This window comes from Rhinatrema bivittatum, chromosome 2 (assembly GCF_901001135.1).
Source record: "Rhinatrema bivittatum chromosome 2, aRhiBiv1.1, whole genome shotgun sequence".
NCBI lineage: Eukaryota > Metazoa > Chordata > Amphibia > Gymnophiona > Rhinatrematidae > Rhinatrema > Rhinatrema bivittatum.
The window spans coordinates 250,584,853-250,599,854 of NC_042616.1; the positions used below are offsets into that span (position 1 = coordinate 250,584,853).

Consider the following 15,002-nt stretch of genomic DNA (forward strand, 5'->3'; position numbering starts at 1 on the left):
TAGATGTAAATCGGTTATTTACTCTTTCGGATAATAGAAGGACCAGGGGGCACTCCATGAAGTTAGCAAGTAGAACATTTAAAACTAATCGGAGAAAATTCTTTTTCACTCAACGCACAATAAAGCTCGGGAATTTGTTGCCAGAGGATGTGGTTAGGGCAGTTAGTGTAGCTGGGTTCAAAACAGGTTTGGATAAGTTCTTGGAGGGGAAGTCCATTAACTGCTATTAATCAAGCTGACTTAGGGAATAGCCACTGCTATTAATTACATCAGTAGCATGGGATCTTCTTAGTATTTGGGTAATTGTAGCCTGGATTGGCCTCTGTTGGAAACAGGATGCTGGGTTTGATGGACCCTTGGTCTGACCCAGTATGGCAATTTATGTTCTTTTGGCAAGTGGCCTGAATGGAGAATGGATTCTCTTAACCCCTCTCAGGTAACATGGGTGCATGAAAGCTTGTTTACTCTTCACCATCCTCCTGTAACAGGAAATAGCAGCCACCTTCACCTTCAGAGATCCACGGGTTACCTAGTCTCTGATCGGGAGGAGTTCCCCAGCATCTGTGAGCAGGTTCTTGGGTACCTTCCCCTGCACCACGTGATCTGGGTTGGGGAGAAGCCTCAATGCCCTCCCTTGTCGGCGGCCTGTGATCATGGTGGCACTCTGGGCAAAAAGAAGCCCGAGACACTCAGCAAGCGTCTGGCTCCGCTAGCAAGACATCTATACCCTTGCAAGTTGATGCTTTTCTTTCTTATTTTTTTTTTTTGGCTAGTATTGCTCACTAAGAAAAATATAGCAAAGAAAATATCAATAGGAACCCCTCATGGAATGACTCACCCTAAGATGCCTCCATCCCCTCTCCAAGCCCGCACAATACTCTTCACCTCTGGGAGATTAATCCGATTGCTCTGCTTCCCTACAGGCTGATTCCTTTGTTGAAACACACAGGAGGGGAGGGGGAGAACAGGAAGTAGAAAGAGGATGACTCTAGAGCAGAGCTTTCCAAAGTGTGTGTCGGGACACATTAGTGTGTCGCCTGTAGTGTGGAGGTGTGTCGCCTGGTCCACAGGGCCGGCAGAAGCAGGGAACTATAGCAGGAAGATCGGCGGGCAGTGGTGGAGCTTACATCACCACGGCCCGAAGAAAAGGGTCACGTTCACTCCTCCTCCTTCCTGCCTGTGCAGCCCTGGAAGAAAAACGTTGCCGGAGCCGCGTGGGCAGGAAGGAAGAGGAGCATCTGCTGCGTACAGAAGAAGAGCAGCATTAATGGGCCGTTGCGGATCCCACGTCGCGACGGCCCGAGAAGAGGAGGAAACCCGATAAGCAGGGCCGCTGCGGATCCCACGTCGCGGCAGCCCGAGAAGAGGAGGAAACCCGATAGCAGGGCCGCTGCAGATCCCATGTCACGGCCAGGGAAGATCAGGGCCTCTGAAGAGCCCATCCTTCGGCAACCCGTGCAGAGGGACAGCATGTGCCAGTGAGAGCCTGTGCTTGAGCAAGAGAGCATGTAGGAGTGAGAGAGCCTGTGTGTGTGAGAGTGAGACAGCATGTGCACGAGAGAGACAGTATGTATGTATGTATGAGAGAGAGGCATGTGAGAGTGAGAGCTGTGGATGTGTGAGATTGCATGTGAGTGAGAGCCTGTGTGTGTGAGAATGTGTGAGATAGTGTGTGAGAATGAGAACCTGATTGTGTATTTGAGGGAAGACAGATGGAGAGAAAAGAAATAGAAAAAGAGACCCTGTAAAAGGAATTGGCAAAAAAACAAGAAAGGAAAGGTGGAAAAAAAAGCCTGTGACCAACCGATTAGAAAACTAAGATCAGACAGCAAAGGTAAAAAAAAATATTACTTTTTAGTGATTGGCACATGTAATCTTTGGGAATGTGCAAGAGTAGCACTTTCTCTATGCCGATCTCACAATGTACGAGATCAGCATGGAGGAAGTGGAAGCCTGCAAATATTTATTATGAGATAACCTTTAACTTCTGGTTTGCTGGTAGACTGAATTACTGTGTCACAAAATTATGTTTGTCTAAAAAGTGTGTCACCAACATGAAAAGTTTGGAAAGCTCTGCTCTAGAGCAAACCCTGCTGAAGAAAACCGGCTGCTCTAAATAGGCCAAGCTAGGGATTTAAGCCATCGGGCTCCCTCTGGGACCAGTCTCCTTAAAGAACAGGAGGAGATGCAAGTTCCCGGGAAGCTCAACCAAGTAAAATATTTTCTGGGAGGCAGGTTGCAGAACTGATACTCCAGAAAGCATGGTCCTTTCAGCTCTACCAGACCAGGTAAACCCGGGTTTCTGGGAGGGAGGTCTTTTCGTGTCCATGGCTGCCGGAGTCTGGCGTCAGGACACGCCTCCCCCATAACCAAGAGTCACGTCATGGGGGGGTGAAGAGAATGTAGGTGTTCCTCCACCCCCAGCAGCTGTGGGGCAGAGGGATATCCCATTGGTAAAGATTGGTCTAGCAGAAAGAGAAGGAATAATGGCTAGTAGTTTGCAGGGCTGTAAGATTACTTTACAAAATTAGGCACCACCCAAAGATTTTTAGAAACCAGGGCCATTTTTTTTTCTCTTTTGATGTTACTAAAAAATATTTATAAGTTGCCTAAAAGAAAGCTCTAAGTGGTGTACCAGAATAAAAACATACATTAAAACAGAACAAGGGACAAACAGAAAAGATATCCAAACTTTGTCCATACAAATGTCCACATTATCACCCGACAGCTCACTGCACATCAGTGAATGCCATTTGAAATAAAAAAAAATAAAAAACAAAAAAAACACCAAACACGTTGAAGGCTTTCTTTTTAGTTATTTGTTTTGTAGAGGTGGTGAAATGTAAAGCTTCAGGTAGCAAGCTGCACAAAATCAGACCTGCCAGCAAGAAAGCCCCATCGCGAGCCTCCGACAACCCTGGCGAAGCAGACTGAAGGGACATCGGATAGTCCTCGGTGATTGGAGCTCAGAACCCGTGGAGGACTGAACTTATGTAGCACAGAGTTCATCCTGGGGGAAAGCGTCTGAACCAAGCATTTTATGAACAAAAGCAGCAACTAACTGGCAACCAATGTGACTCCTTTAACTCAGGGCTGATCTGTTATGCTCCAACCAGCTCTTCTATTTTTCTCTATTTTTGCTCGTGTGTGAATTATTTTTTTTTTTGCCTTCTGCCCTTTATTTTGATTTCCCTTCCCCTTCCTTCCAGGTACTCTCTCTCTCTCTCTCTCTAACTCCACCTCATTCCCAACTTCTTCTCCTCCCTGCAGTCTCTCGCGTCCTTTGGCAGGATTCTCTCTTCCTGGCTCAGGCCCAACCTCTCTTCTGCTGGGTGCCAGGTCCTGTCTTGTAAGCATCCAGAATGTTCCCAGCCCTGGCAGTCTGATCCATTTCAGCTTTCATTTAAGAGTCTAATCAACTGCAAACAAGTGGTGAAGAAGCAGCCCTAAGTTATAAATGCAAGTAAAACATTAAAAAAAAAAACATTAAAAAAAAAAAAAATCCCCACACACATTCTCTGGCATAGCTCAAACTGAATTTAAACCACAAGTATCATGTAATCAGCTTTGTTAAAACATTTATATGCCGCATCATTCCAGAGTCTGTGTGGAGTACAAGTAAGAACATTCATAAAAATAACCAACTAAAAATGTATTCCAAAACAAGAGCCACGGTGGAGGATGGAAAATGGTCAACTGAGCTGCACCAGGTAAAATTGACCTTTTCGGTAGAAGTGCAGCTTGTGTCACTCAACCTTTAGCTGATTGTTTAGCAGCTGAGCCCTTGACTCTTGGAACTGAAGGCCTGGACAAAACAGGAACACTTTCAATTGGTTTTTTTTGGGTTTTTTTTTAAACTTTAAAGGAATCTCCTTTCCATAACTTGTACCCCTACTTGACTCAGTCTGTAATCTTTTTCTTCTCCCAGACCTTTTGTTTTAATCATTCCGTATATTATTTTGGCAGCACCTGTAAAACTGTCGTGCCATGAAAGTGACCTGAATCCTTACTACTCTGTATCACCTTCCACTGCGAGTTTCAATGGGCCCGCACGCAAGTTTTAAAATTTAACTCCTTCGAATAAAAGCCTTCGCTGTCTGAAATTCACCTCTCCTCTCCCCCCCCCCCCCCGACACCACAAAACCAAAACCATACAGATCAGATCTACAGTAACCAACTTGTTTACAAGCTGAACTGTCAGCCATGGTGGCCCCTTAGTTTTGCAGGAGGGAGAAGGATCGTTGGTTCCCCAAGAAATGAAACGCCGAGATCCCCGCCCAGAAGCAAGGCCCAGACCCTTCTGGAGGAGTGCCAGACTTTACCCAAGATAACCAGCAGCACTGTGCTGTAACCTCCAGTGTCCTACGACCCAGACAAGGTGAATGAAGGCAGATAAAGACCAAAATAGTCCATCTAGTCTTCCCAGAAAGCTTGTTTGTTTTTTTTAAATTTAAGAGCGATAGCAACCATCGCTCCATGCAAGCATTCAAGATGGGTTCTACACATTTCAGGACAAGTGTAGTCCCCAGACCTGAGCCATCGGATTTCATGGACGACGACGACAGAAAGATCACCAGGAGAGCCCCCCACCTTGTTTCCGCCACAAAAATGGAGCGCAGGATGCGAGTGCTCAGCAGGGCTCACAGTACACAGTGCTAGAATCAAATGGTAAATCCCTTCTGGAGGCAGGTCATTCCAGACCATCAGAACCACCAAAAAAACGCACAACACACACACTTGCAACTGTACCTTATTCAATTCAGAAGCCCGTATTTTAAGAATTGCATGCATGCTCCTGTGTGTGCATTCAGAGACCTGAATCACAAACATAAGATGCTGTTAAACCTTACCACATTTTCTGGCAGCTTATGACCCGGGAGGTATTTCACGTTTTCATGGTTGGTATTGATGATTTCTGTCAGTTTCCTTCCACTGATATTTTCTTCAAACACCCACATCTTCACAGTGGAGGCAAACCTCTGCAGCGTCCTCACATTATTGCCTATTATCTTGGCAATAGCAGAGCCCCTGCAGCAAACAGCAAAAGGAAGAAGGGATAAATTCCCCATCAGCCCAAACTCCCAACCGCGATCGCTCTGGCCAGACGCGAGACACTGGTTGCAACAGGTGAGATTTGGAAGAGGAAACTAAGGATCCAACTATGGCCCTGTTTCCGAGCCCTCCCCTGCAGGCACACCTCCAAGCCAGTCGGGTTTTCAGGATTTCCACAATGAATATGGAGGAAACAGATGATTTTGCATACCCTAGGTCTCTGATTGTTATGCAAAACTCTCATATGCATACTCATTGTGGATATCCTGAAAACCTGACTGCTTAGGTGTGCCGCCAGGAGAGGGTTGGGAAACGCTGCACTATGGTAATTAGAAAATAAAAGAAACACTTCCTATTTAAACTAATACACAGGATTACATTATCCCTATGAACTATGTATACTTGAAACTACATGTTGATAAATAGCTTTTTTTAGAGGCCAAAAAAACAAACAAACAAAAAAAAAAAACTCTGCCACTTATTTGCGGCAGGTGACACAAGGGGGCCTTACCCCCTCAGGATCATCTCTGCATAAAATGTCATAGCAGATGATCGCAGAAAGAGACCATGCAACCCATCCAACCTGCCCAGTTATTCCTATCCCCTTACTGTATAAGGGGTAAAAATAGCACGTCGAAAACATGCGGCCAAACACGGGCTTAACACAAAGCACCTTTGAACCCGTTGACAATTCAATGAAGGCTAAGGGGGGGGAAAATCACAGTTTTGATTTACATGGACAAATGAGGATTCTGAAGCTGCCTCTCCCCCATGAGGACTACTGCTTAGCCAAAATGGATTAGCCATCTTTTAAAATATCTGAGAAAGGTTCAAAGAAACTTTTAAAAAGGGAAGACTACCCTCACCAACATATTCCTCTTTATGGGACAACTGGAAGAGATACTGCCAGTTTAAATAAAGTCAAAATCAGCCTTGGATAAAAAGGACGGCCGTGGTTAAAAAAAGTGACTAAGGCTGTGGAAAGACTAGGAGGAACGACTGCCAATTAAAAGGTCCCAAACTCTGGACACCACCTCTAAGGACTATCCTTCGAGAACATGTGACTAAGCACCTCAAAAAGGTGGAGACAAGAATCCTCAGATCCAATCGGAACCCCAAAGGAAGGGCAAATACACTTAAAACACTGAACGTGCTGAATCTGATGTCTGCACCATGAAATAACTGCATCTGTGACCCCCGGAATTAAGAGCCCAACTCTGGTCAAAAATCCTTTCGCCGGAAGGTCAGCATGCATAGGATGTCCACCCGCCAGGGCAACAGCAAGATATGAAAGAAGCCTCAAGAATAATGAGACTCCAGCAGAGTCACTGCTGAAGAATATTTCTCCGAGGAAAAAAAAAAAAAGGTTTAAGCTGATAAGACAAAAAAAAAAAAAAAGCTGGGTCCTAGCTAGCCAGGCCACACTGATTTTTTTTTCCCTTTGGCAGCCATAGAAACTTTCTATTTACTATCAGATTTAATTGTTGGGTGGGGATCTCCACGATCTGATCTGTTCAGGAAAGCTTCCAGTCTGGTCTCACACACCGAGGACCAGCTTTATTTCTGTTGAAGCAGTCAGTTTAAACATGGGCTATTCTTACAATATGAAGGGCTAAAAACCACAGTAGATTCTGCTCTGCCCAGCAGAATAATCTACCTGTTTCCTGGCCTTTCACTGATCTCTGAACACCACCCTGCAAATTCACATAGGCAACTAGTAAGGGCAGAACTGCAACTAGGCTGGCCCAATAGCCTTAGTATCCTGTCTGAAGGACAGCAGGTGGCTAAAATACTTTTCCTTTTGATAAACGCTGCTTTGCTGCTGCCTAGCCCAGTTAGTTCAGAGTTAAGGAAATTATGCCCACGCAAGTGTATGTTTTGGGGGAGGGGGTGTGTGCAGGGCATTAAAGAGGTAGGAGGCGGTGGGCCCAGGCTTTTGGAACATAATTCATAACTTTCCCGACATGATTCATTTATTTATTTATTTATTTATTTAAAATTTTTATATACCGGCATTCATGTTGCAAACACATCATGCCGGTTTACATATAACAGGGGTGTACAGTGAACAATTCAATAACCTATTTGTGTAGAAGGAAGCAGTTACAAATAACAAGGTAAAAGAACTGGGAGGAGAGAAGAAAAGGGAGAGAATAACATTAGGTATAGGTATTTACATTAGTAATAACATTTTTACATGTGGAAGTGGTAGAATCTGGCTGAATAGAATTAATCGGTGTCCGGGAAAGCTTTTTTAAACAGCCAGGTCTTAAGTCTCTTCCTGAAGGTTGGGAGGCTGTTTCAACTGATATCTCAGTCTTTCTCAGGGGATTCATTATGTAATTTTCTTAAAGGCCAATATTCTTCAACCCTAATTTAAAAAAAACAAGATAAAATCAAAACTGCAAACTCACAAGAAAGGAGATACACATGTTTAAACTTTTATCAACTCCTGAAAATTGCACAGAGAGACTTAACGAACACAAAGAAAGAGAAAAGTCTCTCTACTGTGCAATTTTCAGGAGTTGATAAAAGTTTAAACATATGTATCTCCTTTCTTGTGAGTTTGCAGTTTTGATTTTATCTTGTTTTTTTTAAATTAGGGTTGAAGAATATTGGCCTTTAAGAAAATTACATAATGAATCCCCTGAGAAAGACTGAGATATCAGTTGAAACATGAATCATGTCGGGAAAGTTATGAATTATGTTCCAAAAGCCTTTATTGGCTTGGCTTAAATGCTTCATCGATTGGGCTAAGTATTCTTTCTTCAACATTTTCTGTGGGAATTTTAAAGAATTTTGGGTAGTTTAAATGTGGGAACTTGGTTATTTTTCATGAGAATTTTTGGAAAAACCTTTTTGGTAGTTTAAGTAATACGTTTATTAAAATATGTTTTGGGAATAAAAATTTAAGGAAACAGATTTAGCAAAATGACAATAAATGATTGAATACATCACATTGCTCTGAAGGCTGAATACAGCTTGCGGCCCATTGAGTGGCGAGAGGCTGCAGATTGAAACTCTGAGAGCGATCTTTATGATATTGTCATTTGCTTGTAAAAGTTTTTTCTATGTCTTTGAAATTTTTAGTTCATACATCATTTTCCATATATAAAGCACCAACTCAGCAACCTCCCCCCAAAAAATAAATAAAAAGCATGACAGTTTTTAGGAAGGTAAAAAATGTCAGTTTTAAAAAGGTTTAAGGATCATGAAAATGAACAAAAATCAGAGAAACAGTGAGGTGGAAGTGCACAAAACTTTAAGATGTAATTGTAAACAAAACCCAGCAAGAGCCATTTTTCTCTCTCAGGCTGGGTTATATGGCAGGTGGACGAGATAAGCCAGTGCAGTGCAGTGTGTGGAGCAGATTAACCAGGGAAGAGGCTGCCTCCACAGAGCAGAGAGGGCTGGGCCCACAGCCAGACGTTAATGGATGAAGGTACACACTATCTCTTCCAGGGGGCACCTCACTCAGGCTTTCAGAGAACACCAGGAGCACTTAAAAGTATAAAAACTGTCTCCTATTAACTTTAAGTGCCCTTGTGCCTCTTTTTGCATGCTTTCAGGTATCCTAGCCACGGAGATGCCTCTCTTGGAGCTGAAATCAGCTCTATACATGGTTTATTATCTACACAAGGGTGCCGACTCCCTCTCTCTCTTCAGATTTTGCATTCTCTCCCTGTTCCTTCTGAATTCTTCAGAGCTTTGCTGTCCCCCACTGAAGAGCAGATATGGAAATTACTCTGCATCTCTGAAGAATTCCCCTGTTCCCTCTTGTAATCTCCTCACTGGAACAAGCTTTCGCACCCCCACCACCCGAATCCTCATTTTGCTACCTCCGGATTCTTGTCCTCCCCTCTCTGAGAGGTGCATGAGCCAGAGCTTACGATGAGACAGAACATCGTCAGACATCACGGAGAGCAACTGTCACCAGAGACAAACCGGGGCAGATACTTTCTCCCCACTCAGAAATACAGCTGCCCTTGTAGCAACCCATCACATGCCGGTACAAGTACCCGAGGGCAATTCCGTATAAAGCAAGTGGAGTTCTCTTTTTGGGGGACTGCGGCATGCTTTGAGGGAATCTACAGATTTGGAACCATCTGTGCCGTGAATATCTTCAATGCAACTCAATAGGCAGGCCAAGGCACGGCTTAGTTTTACCTGCATTACAGATTATCAGCGTAGGACCCCAATATGAGTCAAAGTGGTCATGATTAGTTGACCCCATCCAAAATGTACTGCGGCTAGACAAATAGCATTAAGAAATTGACCTACCCAGGGCCAGCCAAGTGGTCCACAGTCAGATGCAGGGAGAAAATCTTAGCCATTGCTCAACTGCGCCAACAGTAGCCAGGCTAAGATCCGCCCCAATGTATGCCTCCTGGCCAAGGGCCAATACTCCAACAGCTGGGCTAAGTTGGAGGTGAGATATAATAAAAAAAACATTTAAAAACCCCTCCCCCCATCCCCATGTAATTACAAATGAAGGCTCATGAAGCCATAGTCCTACACAGGAGGCCGGTTTCAGTTAAGCATGAGGAAACTGCCAGGCCAAAAATAGTAAAAGCAAAGAAATGGACCGGCTGTAGACGTGCAGTGGGTGAATTTTCCTAGATGTGAAACTTAGTAGGTATCACCGGGTGTCCCAAAGATTTAACCGTTTCAGATGCCAAACTGCAATGTGTGTCTATACTTTCCATTCCAGGAGTGTGGAGGACTTTTTTTTTTAGATGATCTGAGCTGGATCACAGTTTCCTTCACACTCTGCTCTGCTGTAAGAAATTCATTCAAGGCACAATACAGAGGGGCAGTGCTCGGGCGCCACCAGCGCAGGGAGGACGACATGCGACAGAGAAGAAGATCTGCTTCAGGATCCAAAAAAGCTCTTGATTTTGAGCTAATGTGGTGAAACGCCTGTGTCGCTTAAATGCATTAAACTTCTGATCTACGCAAAACATCCCCTACCCCTGCAAAGCACTGACATTTTAAGAAAAAAAACAAACCCCAGGAGCTGCGTGAATCCTGAGCGAGACAAGATTATATTCCAAGTTCTGACAGAGAAATAGTGACCCATGTCAAGAAAAAAAAAAACAAAGCTGGCATGAACAGCTCAGCAGGTGCGGTTGGAGGATTCAGGAAGGCTTATGAATGCTATCTACAGCACACAAAGAGGTCCTACATATAGCAAAGATGGTCTGTGACCTTAACTGGACCCCGTAGTCCTAACAGTTTTACTCCTAGACACACAATATAAGCAACGGTTATGTTCCCAAGCCACGCCAGTACTCGCAGGTAGGGGCCGAGCAGTCACATGGAGAGGAAGCCCAGAGCGCTGCAGTGCCGAGGTGAGGCCTAAAAAGGGAAAGGCATTAACGAGAGGAGGCCCTAAAAATATGCTGGAACCAGAGCAAGGGGGCAAAGCATCACTGCTATAGCAGAGAGTTCACCAGGCTAGAGGGCAGGGGAAAAAAAAAAAAAAAAAAAAGATATTGGTGTGGCACAGGGCACTATTACTGGGTACATTTCAGGTTAAATCACGCACATGCATTTCCATAACAACTGCACTGCCATAAAACCAGTTCAGTCTCATTCCTTCTCCCAGAGGCACCTGTACCCCTCCCCCCCTCAGTCTCCCCATCTTTGCTCATTCTGTCTTATCACCAGATCCAATGCTGGCTGCCGCTGGGAACAGCAGAGCGAGGGGAGAACGGAGGTCCATGCACTGCACATGACTTTGTAAGGTGGGGGATCCAAAGCAGGCAAGGAGGAGGGGGCCGAAAGCACCGTGCATTTATCCACTGAACACCACCTACTTCATTTATTTGTTTTTGTAATGGGAGGGGTTATAGATATGTAGCTGTTAGAACATTAACACGTAAGCCCTAATCATAATTTGCTTTAGATATTGTAGAATCTTATGGAAATAATAGTGAATGATAGATTGCTCATGTAACAGAAAAACTCAAGTATTTAATCAGGGTAGGATTTGTGTGTCCATGTAGAAATGTTGTGATCAGTAAACATATGAAAGTTATTAAAAAGGTGCATTTGTGATGAAGTGTCACAAAAAAGAAAAGACATGTAAAGTGTGTGGGGGGGGGGGGGGGGGGAGGAAAAAAATGACTTCAAGGTCATGAAAGAGGAGCACTTTTTAAAAGAGGTTAAGTATCCCTCAAGCCACAAAGAAAAGCAGGACTGGCCATCTAAAAGCAGCTCAGGAAGTCTTCAAAGCTGTGGGGAGTTGTATTAAAAAAAAAAAAAAAAAAAAAAGGGCAATTTAATACAGATGTTTTCTAGACACAGTCTCATCTCATAGCTCTGCAATAGTTTTCTGACTACTCCTCTTCTTCTCACGTGTACCTAACTGATACATACTGAACACCTCTTCTCCTAATGTCTTCTGTAGATGGATGGGAACCCTGGTACGTGTCCCAGATGACTCCTCTCTTCTCCTTCTCCCTTTCCAGACAACTGTAAGTTATCCCTCCTTCAGGATGCAGATGATCCCAAGTTCCTTCTAAAGAAATTAAAGCTTCTCCTTTACGGTTCGTGCAACTGGAAGAATAGCAGTGGGCTATGAACCAGGGCTCAAATCCCACCGCTGTTCCTTGTGACCTTGGGCGAGTCAATTTACTCTCCTTTCCCTCAGGAACAAACTTACAGTAAGGTGTGCTTGCCCGAGCGCACCGTTTACCCTGAATTGGCCGTGCTAACCCGTGGCTGTCAACTGATTCGAGAACCATCGCTGGTAAAATAGAGCATCGGTTGTTGGACCCACTGACAGCCACTTCTACCGCTAATAAGGAGGCGCTACGGACGCGCTATTGTCCCTAGCGCCTGCTTATTAGCGCACCACCTCATTTAAATACAGAATCACGTGTCCAGGAGAGGTGCCTGGGCGCTCAACATGGAGCAGCCACTCTCCCGCATTTTTTACTGTAACGGCCCTTTAGATTGTGAGCCCTCTGGGGACATGCAAACACCTACAGTACCCATACCTAACCCATTTTGAAATGCTGAAAAGCAGAATATAAATCAAAAAACAATTGATGTGGAACCAAAAAAACTTTAAAAAAAAAAAAAAAAAAGAGGAGGAGGAGGGTAAAAGAAACTGCCATATCTAAAAGAAAACAAAAAGTCTCCATGGAGGCCTGAACACTTAAAAATAACCCAACACACAAAAGGCAAAAAACAAACAGGGCATGCTGCCCCAGAAAGGGTAACAAATGTCCAGGTAGGTCGAGTTTATAAAATCAGAGGAACTCACCACTCCTATCTCCCACATGGGGGAGTTAACCACCCATACTCTTATCCCGTGTCCTTCCAAACAGAAATTAGTTTAAGAGAGAAAATCTGAAGACATAACATTCTACTTATTTCCTCTAGAAATGTTTCTACCGCCGTATTTTTATTTTGAAAATGCAGAGGCTACAAACATTAAAGCTCACGCTCCAGCTTGAACCAAACAATAGCATGGTTTCTAATCCAGGAAGCTAGAAGAACAGGGGAGAACAACCACGTGACAGTTGTGGTCCAGCAGCACTATGAGAAGCCCTGATATCAGAGAGAGAGTGCTTAAACATGCACATCTGAACTTACAAACTAAACTTCATCTAGCCATAACTGTATTAGATACTTGACTTATCAAAATAATACCGAGCATGATCTCAATGAGCATTCGGCTGACCACATATGCTATTTTAGTAATCTCAACAGAACTATAATCAAAGCGAAAAGAAACATCTCTACAGTCCAATTCGTCCTTTCCCATGAAGGTTAGTTTGGGTTTAGATCTTTTTGCAAACATTGGCCCACGATTTTGTAGATCTCATCCCAACCTGCTCTATAAAAATAAAGAACACATTATCCAAAACTTTGTCGCCGATTTAGCATTAATGAATGAAACTATATAAAAGTCATTTATTCTTCTACTCCATCCCTAGCACTGATAGTAATAAAATCACAGCAGAACCTCCAAACCACTGTTTACAAACTATAATCGAAAGTGTATTGCTGGTATTTTTTGCAGAACACTGCTCAGCACTCACCAGTTCCCCGATCCAACGATGCACACTTTTAGAGGCGACGCCGCTGCCATTGCAAAGCGAAGAATCAAACCTTATGCCCTCGTTACTTACGCAGTCAGTCGGGTCACAGAAAGGCGCCCAGCTGCTTTGTAATGGCTGCTATAGCTCGCGGCCACGCTGATAGAACAGGATCCCGCGCGCCTCTGTGACGTCGCATACGAGCATCGAACCGCGCCCAGATGCATTATGGGTATTGTAGTCCCTCGGGCATTCGCCTCCTCTCGAAATCTCGCGCGCCCTTTTGCAGCGAAGCGAATAGTCCCGTGCTTGGAGCTGGCGCTATTTGTACTGGTCCGGCCGCTGCGCATCCATTGTGTCTGTGCACACTATACCCAAATATATAATGTGCACTGGAAACATGGAGCGCTTTACACACTACACTATAGATGATTTTGAGACTATTATCTTAGTTATTCAGTGACAGTTTCTCCAGCCTGTGTCTCATGCTTGCTATCATTACTCTTTTAACTCTGTACCGCCTGATAATTCCATGCATGGTCCCTTTCTATCGTGAGGCGCCCTGGCTAGATCTAATGTGCTATTTATTTACTGATCTAAATCAATCACTCAAAGTGTTCTGTATCTAATGTGCGGTAAAGTGAGGCTGGTGCCAGAGTTAAAAGCTGGAAAGCACCCCTTGAAAGAGGGGTGGGGGCTGTCCTTCCTCTGTTGTTTATTATAGCCAGCATGAGGTGAGGCAGCAGGTTTAGTGATGGAAAAAAATGTAGTCCCTGGCACTAAGTTCTTTTCTTGCCAGCAGCCCTGGACGCAACATCTTACTCATTTGTTGAAAACGTTTCATATGTTTGCACCCTGCCTGTTCCTTTGTTTCTCCCACAGTTGGCCATGCCCAGGTTGTTCTTAAAGCTTATGTTTTCCAGACTTTTTTTGTTTTTGTTTTTTCTATATCTTTCTGTATAGAAACAACTATAGGAGAGTTTTATATTAGTTGAAAACCGCTCTTCATTTGGAGGGGCAGTCCCTTAATTTAATTCAAAAATGGCCAATTTTATTTTTAGTTAAAAAAAAAATAATAATCTGCTCTAATGCATAGCAATGGGGCTATATACCACAGCCCTGCAAATGCCTTGAAATTGTAAATGAGGCCACGCACTTGATGTTTAAGTTCCTCCATGTGTCTCATCCTTGCTATTAAACTGTGCCAGAATTTGAACTCTAGGTCGGAGGTCTGCACACTCCTCTCTTTTAGGCTTGTACTTAGAGCTGAAAGCTGACCCAGTTCAAGGAGGGAAGCTTTTGGCCAGTCTTGATTTTTGAACTTCCATCCCATTGCATTGTGGTAATTGTAGTCTCTTGTTTCTCTTCCATGTGAAATCAGCCATGCAACACAATTAAGACTCCTGTATCGCGGAGAGGCCTCTCCCCTGGTCATCAGCGGCAGCGCCACTGACGCCTTGGGACCACACTTAAGGTCGTCATGCCCCGGAAGGGCCCGGCCAAGCGGAGGCGAAAGGACTCCAGGGCACAACCCAAGCTCAGGAAGAAAAAGGAGCCAGAGAAACCGACCCAGGTGCCCCGTCAAGAGCTGGGGCCAGAGGAAAAAAAAAAAAAAAAGAAAAGAAATCAGCCATGCATGGAAATAGTTCCATGGTGGAGTGGTTATCATGTATGCTTCACATACAGAAGGTCTTGGAAATCAGCCATGCATCTACTATAGTGCATTTATGGCAGGGCTGTCAGAAATCTAGGAAGAGTGCAAAATCTCCCTCTTTCAACTGGGTCACTCAGGATCTCTGCTTGTGAAGCAAGGATTCGGCACTTAGTTCTGGGTTCAAATGCAATAAGTGGCAGTAGGAAGGCAAACAATGACCAGAGACAAATGTTGCATAATGGGGG

General features: G+C 44.1%; 1 protein-coding gene across 1 annotated transcript in view; it reads right to left on the reverse strand.

Annotated features, from left to right (window-relative positions):
* Window positions 1-13,296, reverse strand: part of GPD1L (glycerol-3-phosphate dehydrogenase 1 like) — a 61,681-nt gene extending 48,385 nt beyond the window's left edge. Inside the window, exons 1-2 of the mRNA XM_029589415.1 lie at window positions 13,107-13,296; window positions 4,851-5,028 (exon numbers count right to left, since the gene is read on the reverse strand). Of these exons, the coding sequence (XP_029445275.1) occupies window positions 4,851-5,028; window positions 13,107-13,156 (228 nt within the window). The 5' untranslated portion in view covers window positions 13,157-13,296. The remainder of the gene's footprint in view (window positions 1-4,850; window positions 5,029-13,106) is intronic.
* Window positions 13,297-15,002: the final 1,706 nt, after the last annotated feature.